This window comes from Perna viridis, chromosome 1, assembly GCF_037379345.1.
Source record: "Perna viridis isolate PV_CMFRI_1.1 ecotype Kerala chromosome 1, ASM3737934v1, whole genome shotgun sequence".
Taxonomy (NCBI): Eukaryota; Metazoa; Mollusca; class Bivalvia; order Mytilida; family Mytilidae; genus Perna; species Perna viridis.
The window spans coordinates 7,431,776-7,447,594 of NC_142445.1; the positions used below are offsets into that span (position 1 = coordinate 7,431,776).

Sequence of the window (15,819 nt, forward strand, 5' to 3'; positions counted from 1 at the left end):
AACACTTTAATCAACAATATCATTCAATCCTCTCCATGAAAGTTCGTATTTTAGAAAAAATTTACCATCCTACGAACAGTCCCGTCCTAAGTAAAAACTATCGTAGGGAAAGAGAGGAGTACTGGATACGCAGACTAGGTACTGCAATACCTTACGGATGTAATGACAACATCAAAAGTATAGGAAACCTTTCAAGCCAATATAACAATAACATAAATGTGATGAATTTATTTGACAAAAATCCAAGACTGGAAAGGAGTCGTGGACATCGCCACTATACGTCACCTATGTTACATGATGTCACCATAGATGGTCTCCCTTTCATACAAAAACCTCTTGGACTTCATCACATTAGAACCAAACTTTATTCTATACCTCTCACTCTACTACACTCCCTTTACAAAACAAGTCTTGACACTCCTGTTTCTGACCCCACCTCATCATCATACAGACTCGTTGCCATCATTATGGATATTGGTTTCCACAGTTTGTGTGAAAAGTCAAGATGAAGAAAGACGATCATTTCTTCCACTACCGTTTGTCAACAAAGGTATAGATGCAATTAATTTGGCTAACATCCTCCATCACAAAAACGTTACCAACAAAATTCCCCCATATTTCAAAGACAAATCCATACCAATTATTTCATATTCCTATACTTCACCCATCGCATCCAAAATTTTCAATTATGAAAGGCTATTGCAGAACCTCGAGATTGAGGACTTCAAGGCTAAACCACCTGAATGTTCTTGCAAAACCTCTCCATTCAAATATGGTCCTTCTGGTCACGTCGTTACGGGAAATTTAACCATTATCGAAAACGAATCTCCTTTAATATCCTTTCTAAAGGTCCCAAGTACCGTGAACCACGCTCCATAAATTGGAATTATAACTTTAAAGTTCTTATGGATGCCGTCGAGGACTATGCAAAAAAAATGGACAAACCGAGAACAAGAAGACATTGATTCTCTGTCAGAGTGGTTAAAGGTCGTGAGGTCTTTAATTTTGAAACGAGTGAAAGTTTTAAGTAGGTCAATGAGTGCCAAGGCTATATCAGTTTTCAAAGACCCCGAGGTCAAATATGTTGTCGTACCTGCAGACAAAGCCCAAAACAACATTGTTTTTGTCTGCAAGACGTTTTATATCCAATGTTTATTATCAGAGGTAGACGTAGAAAATAATAGCAGTGATAGGACCTACACTGCTACCACTCTCTCCAAAGAAGAGATTGTGGAAAACCATAATTCTGTGCTATCCTCTTTTGGTCTCTCTACCAAGGGCGATGATTGTGATTTACCGTCTATGTACTGGATTCCTAAACTTCACAAAAATCCATACAAACAACGTTTTATAGCTGGATGTGCAAAATGTACCACCAAACCTCTTTCAAAACTTTTAACTTCTATACTCACAACTGTCAAAGAGGGTCTATAGTCCTACCACGACACTTGTTACTCCCGTAGTGGTATTAATTCAATGTGGATCCTGAAACATACGAAAGATCTTTTGGAGACAATCAGTTCAAAACTATTATCTGAATATAATAGCATTGAAACCTATGATTTTTCAACACTGTATACTTCTACTCCCCATACTTAGTTAAAATCCCGACTTAAAAACATTATACATCGTTGTTTTTCCAAAAAAGATGGTACATCTAGATACAAATATATAGTTCTTGGTAGAAATTCCTCATACTTTGTAAGAAATAATTCCAAATCATCTTACAAATATACAGAGGAAGATGTTTACAAAATGCTGGAATTTTTATTCGACAACATATTTGTCAAGTGTGGTGAACGTGTTTTTCAACAAACGGTCGGCATTCCAATGGGAATAAATTGTGCTCCTTTACTTGTTGACCTATTCCTTCACTCTTATGAGGCTGACTTTATAGGTGATCTGATCAGAAAGAAAGAATATCGTTTGGGTAGATCCTTCAATCTCAGTTTCCGCTATATAGATGACGTATTATCTTTAAACAATCCTAATTTCGGGATTTTATACATCGCATCTATCCCAAAGAACTTGAGATAAAGGATATACTACAGACACTGTGAAGTCGGCCTCATATCTTGATCTACACTTAGATATCGATGGTAAGGGAAAACTATTGACCAAACTTTACGACAAACGTGATGACTTTTCATTCAGAATTGTCAACTTTCCTTTCGTACGTGGCAACATCTCTTCAGCACCTGCGTATGGAGTGTTCATATCACAACTCATACGTTATGCCAGAGCTTGCCGAAACTATGCAGACACTTTGTATCGCGCTAGACTACTAACAAGTAGGCTTCTCTGGAACAGGGTTATGTTGCTACAAGATTGAAGTCATCACTACAAAAGTTTTATGGTCGTCATCATGAACTCGTGGATCGTTACGGTGTATCCATCTGTGCCATGAAAACGGATTTGTTAAACATGTCATATTTTTCCTTTCCTCTTTCGACTACACCGGACTGACCTTTTTATGAGCAACTCGGTGGGTGTTTCTAGAAAAGCAGAGGATGCTTACCCTACCGGTGTAACTGGTCCATGCTCCCAATTTTAAGTGGAGTCCGAGTTGCTCATTTACTTTTGTTACTTTGTATGTATTTTATTTTGTATTTTATGTTTTTATTGTGTGTCTGTTTTTCATGTCTGGTCTTTATCCCTGTATTACATTGTTTTGATTTCCACTAGACTCTTGGTTCCCTTGATTACTCTTCCAATCTGTCATAGCCAATAATAGAATCCCACATATAGGAAGATTTAAATCCGTGTCAGCATTGTATGAAATGAAATACTCAAAAAGATCGAGCACCGTGAAGTTCCACCTTGTGCAATACAAGAAATGAAGCATCAGTGTTTACCATCTGGGACCTCTGGTCTACTACATTAGTATTATGGGCCTATTGGTTTCTAAATACAAAAGCACTTACATATTAATCGAATTTTAACTAATCAAAATATCCAACAACATAGAAATTAACGATAATGGCGTCCAGTAGAACTAAAATATTTTGAAAGATATACAGCGACTTCGTTTTTGTGTTTGGGGGATATAACTTTCTAGAGCGGGGTATACAGAAACGACTTAGTTCAAACAACAAAAATTAAACCATCTTCACCATAATTTACTAGTTTAAACGACATTGATTATTCATAAGCTACTTGCAATTTCCTTTTCTATGTTTCTGAAATAGACTACATTTGTCGCCAACTCATAAAAGGCTTTTTAAAACCTATAAATGTGATTTGAATATTGTGTTGGATAGTTTTCAAAATGTTGAAAATTTTCTGATAATATTATATAGCTTTTAATCTATAAAACAAACATACCTCACAACTGACACAATTGTAACAATAGAAAAAAAACTACATTTTTTAGATGCGAAACTAGGGCTGTTTTAAACGTGGCAAGTGGAATAGATGAACAGTTTTATTTTTAGTTCTTGTCTTTTAAAATATCGAACTACGCTGCTATTTTCAAAAGGCCTTTAAAAATTCCGAATGTGCTAAATCAAAAACATATCAATTAGAAGTATTTCTCCAAATCCCCAAGAAAATCATTTTAGTAACTAAATGCATGTCAGGTATTCCCCAACAATAACACAATCCTATTATTTATAACCTTGTGTTAACATTTTTAGTATGAACAAAACAATTGTCAAATATAATAGCTTTGATCTTTTGAATGAGTAATAAAGGGAACCAGGATTCGAATGGAAATCCAGAGAACAAAGATAACAAATAGACAAATAAGAATTATATTTGTTGTGGAGCGGCTCAAATTAAACATAAACAAGAATAATAAATAAGTGAACACTAGTTTAAAATAAGATATAAATTAAACGTAAAAAAATAAAGAAAATAAGCCAAACTTTTCAGCATTATGGCCTTCGCCAAGGACAAAAACTAACAACTGCCGGTCCCTATCATAAAACAAACAAATAGCATAATATGATCCAACATTTTCACTCTACATTGTCACATGAGGACAATCTTCTGTCCATTGTTTATGAGAGAGTAATCAAGGGAACCAAGGTTATAGCGGTAATCAAAAGAATGTAATCCAGGGACAAAGACCAGTCATGGAAAACAGATATACACAACAAAGAACATAAAGCAACTAAAATAATACATACAAAGTAACAAAAGTAAATGAGCAACTCGGACTCCACTAAAAACTTAGTTATACAACAGCTACATATCTGGCTTACAGTTATATATAATCAATTTGAAAGGCTACAAGAAAGGCTATTATTTCTACTAGATGGGAACAACTTATTCATATTAAGATATAGATTGTTGTTAATAGAATTACCAAATACAAAACATATTATTGTTCCTAATTTCGGAATTTCGTACTAATGTTTCAAGGAGTAATTTCTCATCGTCAATAATAAAACGGAATATTCGACCACACATATAGACAGATTTAAATCCGAAACTGTATAAACAGAAATTCTCAAAAACTAAAATAAAAAAAATCGAAAAAGGAAGCCAACTTTAGCAGGGAGAAGTTTTTAACCAAATGTAATACAAGGAATGAAGCATCAGTGTTTCAACTGGGCTCGTATAATCCTCGGGACCTAGGGTCTTCTTTCAGGGTTCTGGATCCAGTGGTTTCTAAATACAAAAGCACTAATCATATTAATCAAATGGTTTTTAATAAAATGACCAGTCAACAACATAAAAATGAACGATTAAGGCGTCCAGTAGAACTAAAACATTTTACAACATATACAGACTTCGTTTTGTGTGTGTTTGGGGGACGGAGGTATAATTGTCTACAGCGGGGTATCCAGAAACATCATAAAATAAACCATCTTCACCATTGTTTACTTGTTTGAACATCTTTTGTTTTTGAAATAGACTAAATTATCGCCAACTCATAAAAGGCTTTTGAAAAACCGTAAATGGAATACAAAAATTGTGTTAAATAGTTTTCAAAATGTTGAAAATTTTTATGATAAGAGTGTGTAGTTTTGAATCTATAAAAACAAACATATCTACACCTGACACAATTGTATCCATTTTTAGATACGAAACTAGAAATACTCTATAAACGTGACAAGTGGAATAGTTTTAAATTTTATTTTTAGTTCTTATTTTTAGATCTTGTCTTTTTAAATATCGAACTACGCAGCTATTTCCAAAAGGCCTTTGAAAATTTTCAATGTGTTAAATTAAAACATATCAATAAGAAGTATATCACCACACTCCCCAAGTAAATTAATTTAATAACTAAATGCAACAATATACTTATAAATCAAAAGCTTGCGTTAAATTGTATGAACAAAACAATTTTTCAATCTTTTGAGAGGGTATGAAAGTGAGAGAGGATTCGAATGGAAATCAAAAGAATGTAATTCAAGGATAACGAACAATAAACAAAAACAATATAACCCCCCCCCCAAAAAAAAAAAAACAAAAAGTAAAAACAAAAACAAAAAACTGCGGGGTGGACCATGTGCATCGGTATGGTAAGTGTCCTATGCATTTTCTAGAAACACCCGTCGACATGCTCATATAATATTGCGCACGGGGTAGACGAAAAGTAAAGGAAAAAATTGACACATAGAATAAATCTGTTTTCATGGTGAAGATGGATACATCATTTTTTGTATCGATAAGTGCAACATAACCCTGTCAAAGAAGCACAATTCTTACGTCAAGTATGGTTAAAAAAAATCCGCGTAGTTTGGCCACCTCTTGCAAAACACTAGTTTCTGATATGAAAACTCAATACACAGGTGCTGAGATGTTGCAATAGATGAAAGGAAAGTTGACTATACGGAATGAGAGGACACTGCGTTTGTTTTCAAAATATGAAACTTCATAGTGTCTATAGTGTCCCTTATCTCAAGTTCTTTGGGTAGATGGCATGGTTTTTTTTCAAACGCTAACATAAAGTCGTTATCCATACAACATTATATATTCTTCTGGTATTTTGGGAAAAAGATAAAATTATTACTCCTAACCCCCTTTTCATTTCAAAGCGTAATAAACCATAAATACTATATCACGGTACATAAAAAGTGAATATTTAAAGACTTGTTTAATTGAGATTTTTTTAATGAGTAATATTAGATTTTAAAGATTTTCAGAAGTCTTTTTTTGCGTACTTACCCTATGATATATTAACATGCCTCACTCCACTTAATTTTAATAATACCACTGTCACCAAATATTTTTATCATAATCTATTTTTTTTACTATTGACATTTATTTTAACTCTCATAATTTGATGCCTATTAAAAAACAAGTTAAATTCTGACTTGTACAAAATTTTCTTTCTAATTGCTCTTAATGATATCTTAAATAACAGTTTAAATTTCAACATTCAAGAGTTAGATACCGTTAGATACATTTGTGATATTGAACGAATGCTGTTTGATATAAAAAAAAATAATAATGAAAACAAATGAGTCTTCAAATACAGTTTTTGTGTGGTTAAAGGGAATGCAGAATATAATCCATTTGGAAAACAAATACATATACCAAACGTTTTCATAAAAAAATGAAAACTTAAAAACAAGAAATTTACTTTAAATAGTTAAGTGCTTATATAGGATATTGAAAACAACTGTCTACATGGCTACGACAATATAAAGCAGGTATACCATAAATGTTCCTGAATCTATAATTAAAACAATATATGGCAATATGTCAATATATTCTCTATCAAATTGTTATCAATATTACAACCTGCAAAACAAAGTGTATGAATTAAGGTCAATATCTAGCCAAGACATTCCTTAATGAAATGTTTTCATTCACAGTTTTAATAATACAATAAATGTAGCACTGAAACATTGATAAATGCATCTTTGTATGTATAAAACAAACAAGCACAAGTCAAACTAAGAAACAATGTTTTATAAATTCTACTTCAAATGTGGTTTTTGACAGCTGTAAATTTATTCTAAAATATGCTGTTTACATTTTTGTTGTTAATGTTATATAGAAGTTATGAAACATTTTTTCCTAAGTTGGACTTTTGCTTGTATGTTTTATACACATTAAGATGAATTAAGCAATGTTTAATGCTAAATTAAATGCATTATTAAAACTATGAATGAAATAATTTCATCAAGGAATGTTCTACATGTAGATATTGACTTTAGCTAAACCTTAAAAACAGAAATTTAAATGACAAAAAAGGAGGATTCATCGTACGTATATAATTGTTGGTCTACATTTTTTCTTGCCTAAAGTCACTATCATACACTCGATGGTTACTGTTTCTACTTAAGTATTGCATTATCAGTGTAATTGTCCAATGCTGTGTTTCTGTGTTAACTTTGCAATTCATTGAACTGTCAAATGCGATGAAAAAGTGTGATAACATTTTATATTCCTCGTTAGACTTCACAGTCCTCTAACCAACCTATTTGTCAATTCTAAGAATGAAAGAAATTTGAGATTGTATCATAGATTTATCCATACCTGATTTATTCGTTACTTTTCAAAGATATAGTAGTCACTTACTTTATATTCTTATATAATTCATATGATTCAAAGATATTACTTTATATTTAAGTACAAGTCCATATAAAATTCAGACACTGTCCATAATAAAGTGATTCATGATGAAGGAAACCCCACCTAACAAACAATGCTTTTTTAATCTACATATGCTACATTTTTATTTGACAGTTGTCCTTTTCGTATTCAGGTCTGTACTTTTCAGAAAAGCATACATTTATCTCACACTAAAATCAACCAAATCAAACAAGAAGAATGATAACTCTTACAAAGTACAATGTATATAAAATTTATCTCAAAAGCGTAACACTCAAATGAAAAACTATGACTGGTTATATGGTCTGTAACTGATTCTAAAAAAGAAAAAAAGTGAGTTAAGTGGGTTTTTGACATACATGAATCACCTTCATTCTGAATATCATAAAGAGTGCTACTTAAAAATGTATACAACATTGTACACATTTTGAAAAGTGAAAGTAATAAGATGACCAAAAAGAGATAAATAGATATGTAAAGACTGACTTTTTAAGTTTCGTTTGCGCAAAATTTTTCAAAACTTGATGGGATCACATCCAAATCAAAATCATTGAAAATAAATCAGGGTTTTTAACTGCTAAAAATATATCTATGAAGGATAAGAATAGTGATAGGTAATATAAAACGATTTACACAAACGAAATGATCAATGACGTCAGGATACTTATAATTTTGTTTTGGCATACGTGTTTGAAATTGATAAAAGTGAAAGTAAAACGACAACAAGTCTGTTTCTAAATTAAAACTTTTTCAAGAATAAAATCTCCACACAAAAATGTGAAAATAAAAATTAATTTGTTCAAATTCTCTGTTCAAAGCAGGTTTTGTCTAGTAACCGAAAAAAAAGCAAATATCAAAAATAAAAATCAATCAGCACAGGAAAAAAAATACGTCCTTTTGTTCTTAAATTCCATTTCCTCTGAAAAGGTGGGAAAAAAAAACAGGAGGTATTACAGATTTGTTATGGCAAAATGTAGAAACTCAAATTCCTACATATCAATCTGTATTTAGATATGAAAAAGGATGTATGCCTCCATAAGTAAGTACAAGGTCTTACAGGCCATTCAGAAACGGTCGAAACTTTTTTTACAAACTTCATTGTCAGCATGAATGAATTGCAAGAATAAAGACTCAGAAGAAAATATCATTTTTTCAATGGACTCTCAACTTCAATTTTTGTAAGTTTAACTGGACATATTAGAACTTCAACCATAATGTTGTTGTTAATTCTACAATGAACACTACCCATCTTGACTGTGACAATAATGTTTAACATTAACCTTACTGCTTTGTAGTTTCTGACGAATTTTTAAAATTGTTATCACGGATGAAACCACAAGAGTTACCCGTAACTAGCATCCCTACCAAACTACTTTCCGTATTTGCATGGAAAGTTTATTTAAAATTGAGTATTCATATGTTGGTCCATCTCCTCAAATAATAATAATAATAAAACAAATCAGTAATAGAAAAGTCCTCTCCTGCTCTTCAGATTTGGAGTAAATGATTGGGTACTAACAATCAAACTCATTCTCATGTAATATCCTACTCCAAAATCGGCTGCATGATTCTTTTTTGTAAGTAGACTATTTAAAGATTCAATATTTATAACAAGTTAACCAAATTTGCAAAGACCAAAAAATGGTAGGGTCCGTTGTTATATTTTGTTGTCCTATGACATGCATGAGCTTGCAAAATTTCAGTCTACTTGTCAATCTATTTGTCAATTACATGTATTGCTACGTTTATATTATGTGGTGTTTATTAAGCTTTTCAATTCGCAATACAACATTCGACACGAAAACTCAGCTTCTCTCTATCGCTTATTTCAATACGACATTTTGGTGCCGTGACCAAAGAGACGATGGCCGCAAAATTGATTACTATCAGAAAGGGACACAGAAGAACTATTTCAAGACTGGTACAAGTCAGACACGTACAACAAAAGACATTACAGTTATTTTGGACGCATTCCGACAAAAAAGAGTATTACACTCAACATTAACTAGAAACATGCAGATGTAGTTTATAACACTTTTCAATTCGAAATACAACATACGACACGAAAACTGCGTTTTTTTTTTCCTTTTTCGCCAGATGATTGACCGATCTGACAGGAAATTACAGTGGTCTGGCGTGATATTGTCCGCTTTATAAGCGCAAAATAAATAAAAATCTCCGAAAATAATCAACAATAGGAAAATAAATTGGAGCGAGTGAAAAACCAAAATATTATCACGAGTTCCGAAGAACGCCTAGATTTAACGAATGTCAGAACTTGTTCCGCGCACGAGTTAAATCCTCAAGCGTTCTTGGCACGAGTGATCATGTGCATTGTGTTGGTCATGTGTGTAAAACTGTAACATTTGTCTTTCCTTGAATTTTAAAAATTACAATCACTTTCAATTGTTCAAGGTATATAACTGGTGTATAAGGAGATGTTAAACCATGAAAAAAAAACAGCCAATGGAATGTCTGTTTTAAACTATAACAGGAGAAAGGGAGAAAGGTAATGTATCTTTGTAATGGGGGAGGAGGCGCAACTGAATATAAATGAACAAAGTTATGTTACAGTTTGTTAAGTAAAACAAACCTTTCGAGTATTTCCATTGGTTTTTTTTTCATAATACAAAGATATATTCCCAAGTAGAAATAACAGTCCAAAATAAGTTTGAAAACAACGAAAACAAAAACAAAAGAACCAATTAACAGAGACAACAATAACAAAGAATGTTTCTAACTTCTATCAACAAAACAAAGCAGACAAATGAGAAAATCAAAGACTGAAGTCTTCGAAGTCAAATATTCTTTGCCCCTGATTTTGGCTTACTTTCAACATCCGAAATGACACGAATGCGATATGCTCTAAAATCGGACGACTTCCGCCAGAATCTTGGTTCCCTCGATATAATTACTCTTTCGTAACCATGATGACCTGAATGTTTGAATAAAAAAAACTGTTCACCACGAACCAGATTAAACAACTGGCAATGGCTATCGGGGACATGTTAATGTATATGACCTTTATAGTCAACTGTAACAAGCCCCTGTGTTTGAATCGAAAACTGGGTAATATTATATAAATTCGATGCTAACCGATCATTTCATCTTTTAATGTAAACTTCCCGTACGAGCAAAAAACCCACAAGACATGGTGTATCATATTTTTAAAAGAGGTACATTTTAGTGATTTCGGATCGCTTATGATATTTACCAAGGAACCCGATCAGGAACAAGATTAAAAAACTGACAATCCATATTTATAAATATCGGGACCCTGATTATGTATATGACCTATATAGGTTTGTAACGAGGTTCTGTGCCTGAAAACTAGGTAATGTTCAACGCTAACCGATCATTTCATGTTCTCGTTCTCATACAAATAAGAAACACACGTAGAACACACGTGTATGATATTTAATAGGTACATTCTATCTCGTATCAATCAAGAACTATAACGCTATGGCGGTAAACACGACACAGATCTGCAGCATAACGTGGAGTAGTAATATATATATTTATACAAATCATATGCGAATATAAAGTACTGAAATTACGAGTAGAAGAAGTCGCAAATAATATTAGCGACTTATAAACCCTCTTGGACTACTATTCTAAACTTATTAACATCGTACATGGGAAGGATAATCGTTATTTATTTCAGGTACAATCATCTGTCGTAGTTACTTATCATCTGGAATGTAACTTACTTTAGTAATTGTTTTCTTCGGGTAAAAATTGTCACCTTTTTTCTCGTTTTTTTTTATATTTACATTTTTTAATCTTAAAACAGAAAAAGCATAATAATTTCGAGGTGAAAAGATATTTCGTTTAGTTGTCGTTTAAAAGAGTAATCAAGGGAACCAAGGGCATAGCGGTAATCAAAAGAATGTTATCCAGGGACAAAGACCAGACATGGTAAACAGACATACACAACAAAGAACATAAAGTAACTAAAATAATACATACAAAGTAACAAAAGCAAATGAGCAACTCGGACTCCACTAAAAACTGGGAGCATGGACCGGGTGCGCGGGTAGGTTAAGCGTCTTCTGCTTTTCTAGAAACACCGACCGAATTGCTCTTAAAAAGTCAAGTCCGGGTAGACGAAAGAGGAAAGGAAAACTATGACACGTTGAACATACATAATCTATCAACAGCGGGTTTTAAAAGCTATTGATTATAACAATACATGCGTATACTTATATAGAATGAACTTTTGAAAAATCGTTTCCGAAACTTGAATTGAAATATTATCAATCGAAAAAAAAATATATAAAAAGTTTTAAATATAGCAAGTGTAATGTTATCTTTTTACTTGGACATTTGAGTGTAATTTTAGGAACTTATCTCAGTATAAATCCCTTGCCCAAAATAATTCTAAATTAGTATACGGGTATTTCAACTTTTTGGAACTTTTGAAATAAAAAAAAAGAAAAAAAAACAATGGTAGTAATGTGTGTTTTGCAGCACGATTATTTTTGAATAACCAAGGAACTTTCAGAAAAGAATATAAAAGGCGACACCACTTCACCATCTACACCTTCCACAACTCTACAGGATTGGAGAGTTAAAACATATTACAGTAAGTATATAATAACGTAATTTTAATAATATATCATTTATAGTAACTAAGTTTGGTTCAGTCTGTTTTTGCAGAAGAACATTGTAAAATAAACATTTTTCAGTTTTGAAATCTAGATGCCGTTACCGTACGTCTTGCAATAAACATTTTTTAAGTGCAAAACTGTTTAATAAATATTAAAATGTTGCCTGTTTATAAGCAAGGTACCTGAAAACATAGAAGAAAGATCAAATTAAATTGCAAACATTTTTTTTCAATGTCCGTCTGGTAACAGTTAACATATTAATGATTTCAACTGGAAATTCACCTTTTTATTTTTGTATGCCTATTCTAAAAGGAAACGACTTTTCAATGAAAACTACTCATGGATTTTGTTATCATCTTTTAAAAATGAAATTAAAAACACCGAGGTTCATTATTGTTACATATATTGGCATTGCTTAGTTTAGTTTTAAAACACCTTTTCTTACTTAATACTTTATAAACAGTCAAATTTTCTTTTCAATACAAGGCTGTCAGGTTTTTTTTTTGCAAAAGCCATTGTTGTACATTTTTAAAATTGAAAAGCACATTTAAGAATTGCATTCATTACTATTTCTAACGAATTGCAGATGGCAAAAAGAAATATAATAGACCTTGAAGAAACTGTCCAAAAGTGGGCATGGGATGCATATCTTAAAACTAGATCGAAGTCCAAGTTAGAGTTGGAAAAAGCCTATCTGGATATCAACTGGTCTCATGTAAACTATAAACCACGAAAGCCGAACTATACTCCTATTAGTCAAGACATCCCAAGTTCAAGGACAATTTTTAAATCGGTTTTCCGCAATAATTGCAGTACCACTCAAAATCATTCACTTAAAGTGGAGCGACAGACAGTGGCAACATGCACTAGTTCGCTTACGAAAGGATGTAGCAAAGGTTTAAATATTGGCTTAACCCTAGCTGCCCCAGGCGATGTAGCAGAAGCATCTGTAGGATTCGAAAAAGGATTTTCTGTTGAAAATGCTATCGAATCTACCGATGAGAAAACATTGACATGGGCAACTGAAGGAAGTCTTGCTGTTCCAGGAAAATCGGCCCTTACAGCTGAACTACAAATTAAGGAAAAGCAAAGAAGTTTTATTTTCTCTACGTCGGTTGTTGTTTCGGGAAAGGTTAATGTTTCAATCTACGACAGGGAGGATAGAAGTAAACTTGTAATGTTTGTTACAGGAGATATCGCTGAGGTTATACTGGCAGACAAAAACATCAAAGGAGTCAAAAAAGATGGAAATGTCGTCTTTATTGATATGGAAGGCGAGTGTCATTTCCGTTTTGGAATAGAACAGGAAATCAAATGCTACTAGGACAAATGACTTAAAGTCTTGCAAAATTATATTGACATTTCTCTCTCAATTTTAGTGTTGCACTTATACTAAAAGGAACTTTATTATTTATAACCAAACGCTATTTAGTTATTGTTAGATTTACACTTGTATACATGCATGTTTATTCGTATTTTATCCATCATCATCTTTGAAAAGAAACATAAATTCGTCAGTTATAGATTTTCTTTGGGTAAAGTAAACAATTTGACCTGACTAAAAATATTAACAAGATAAAAAAAAACAAGAAAGTGCAAACAAAAATCAATTATCATAATACAATCACATATAAAAACATCTAGAGGACTGCTCATCGCATATAAAAACACCCAGAGGACTGCTCCTCCCATATAAAAACATATAGAGGACTGCTCATCGCATATAAAAACACCCAGAGGACTGCTCTCCCCATATAAAAATGCACACAGAAAGAAAACCAAATGTTTTGTTTAAGTTTCTCGATTCTATTCTTAATGGTGTTTTCTATCACTATACAATTTTTGCGGTGATATCAAGATAGAGAAACATCATCTTGAGTATAACATTGACTCTTCAGTTTTTGTATAATCCATGCTTTTATGTGTCATATTGTAAACGCAAAATTTATTATATTATTATAGCTTTTCATCATTTATGTGTGGTTTTGTGTTGTTATAAAATTGAATTTGCTTGATCACTGAATAAATAAATTACTGCAATATATTTACATTATGGTATTAAATTTCAATATGTGTCATGACCCTAGTTATATTTTGAAACAAATGGGAAGAGAAACATCAATGATTAAGCTAGCATAAACAAAATTGGCTCTTTCAGAACGAAGAATATGAACTTACAATATTAAATGAAAATTGAACTAACAGGTGTAAAAAATAAGGCCCGACACTACCATTTCTTAATGCGCATACAAAATGTACCGATGCAATGATGATTTGTTTTCATTATTAAATCCCTTTTTATCATTTTTAAGATGTACAGTTTTATACTTAATACATATGTGGAAATGGAAATTCTTAAAGTTTGTGATTCAGATGGATCAATTGAAATGAGGAGATAGAATGGTACACTCACATTTATTAGTAAAGTCCAGTTTTGGTATAAAATCTCTCTCGCTCGCTCTCTGTGTTATTTATGATGTTTTGTTTGTGTTCTTAGTGTAGTCATAGAATGATGAACATATTTTTATTACATTGAAAGAAGACAGATATATATCATAATTATTTTATTGCAAGTATATCGCAGTTATTGCATACACATGTAACATATGATAAAAACAATGCAAAAATGACAGAAGGGATTCATAAAATGAAGCCAGTTCGGCTATTACGTCTTCTTGGTCTGGGTTGATGTCAGTGTACTCCACTCAACGTAGTTTGACTCTTTCTTCGTATAAAGTTGGTATTGGTGTGGTTTTCTTGGTACATCTCAGTTTTATTGAATTGAGTACTGCCTCGGCCTATACTTTTGATGTACTCGGTGCATGTGAGTGTGGAGTCCCAAGTTTGGTTATGTTGTCCAAGTAAGTATTTGCTGTCGCTGTACATAATGGAACAATACATTTCCAATATCTTCCGTTCCCTCTAGTTGTCCCAAGTCTGACTGCCGAATTTTAATAAAATTATATTGCCTAAACAAATTATAAATTATTTTATTTTAAAGATGATTTCAAATAATTACCTTTTAAAAAGATAGAAATATACATATATATATATATTTAAATATCTAATGCTTTAATATGCTACTTTAAAAAAAAACAGAAAAAAATTAAATGAAAAAATATTATGTTATTGTATTATTGTGTCTCCAGTCAATGAAATCATTAAAAAATATCATGCAACATTTTTTATTGGAAAGGGTAAAATACAGGTAAATTTAAACTTTCAAACCCATTTTACACAATTAACAAAACGGTGTCTTGCCCACTTTTAATTAATGGTTTATATATACATAGTTGGTTATGCCGTTTTAACAATTAAAGTTTGTTTCTGAAATGTATGTATAAATTTTACCTGTATTTCACCTTTAAAATCTAATAATTAATAGGAATATGCATCTCTATAGATAGAGGTTACAAATACATGTACAAATAGTGCACAAAATGCATTATGTGTAAATAAGAGCTTTAAACAATAATGGTAGAAAAAATACAAATATGAATGAATAAAATAATAGGAAAATATGATATAAAAATATGCATTATATATGTGCACTATGTTACTATACAGTACTAAGCATCAAGAGAAAAAAATGAAATGTATAGTACCATGTCTTGCTGACAACATTTAATGCAAGCTGTCGATGTAATCTAAACGTTTATACTGAAATTAAGTAGTACTCCAGCTAAGAATCAGGCAA

At 31.9% G+C, this 15,819-nt stretch overlaps 1 protein-coding gene across 1 annotated transcript; it reads left to right on the top strand.

Annotated features, from left to right (window-relative positions):
• The first annotated feature begins 11,963 nt into the window (after nucleotides 1–11,963).
• Nucleotides 11,964–14,166, top strand: LOC148627045 (uncharacterized). The gene is made up of 2 exons (XM_088566283.1): nucleotides 11,964–12,097; nucleotides 12,709–14,166. Exon 2 carries the CDS (start codon nucleotides 12,709–12,711, stop codon nucleotides 13,444–13,446), a length of 738 nt encoding a protein of 245 aa, XP_088422409.1. The 5' UTR covers nucleotides 11,964–12,097; the 3' UTR covers nucleotides 13,447–14,166.
• Nucleotides 14,167–15,819: the final 1,653 nt, after the last annotated feature.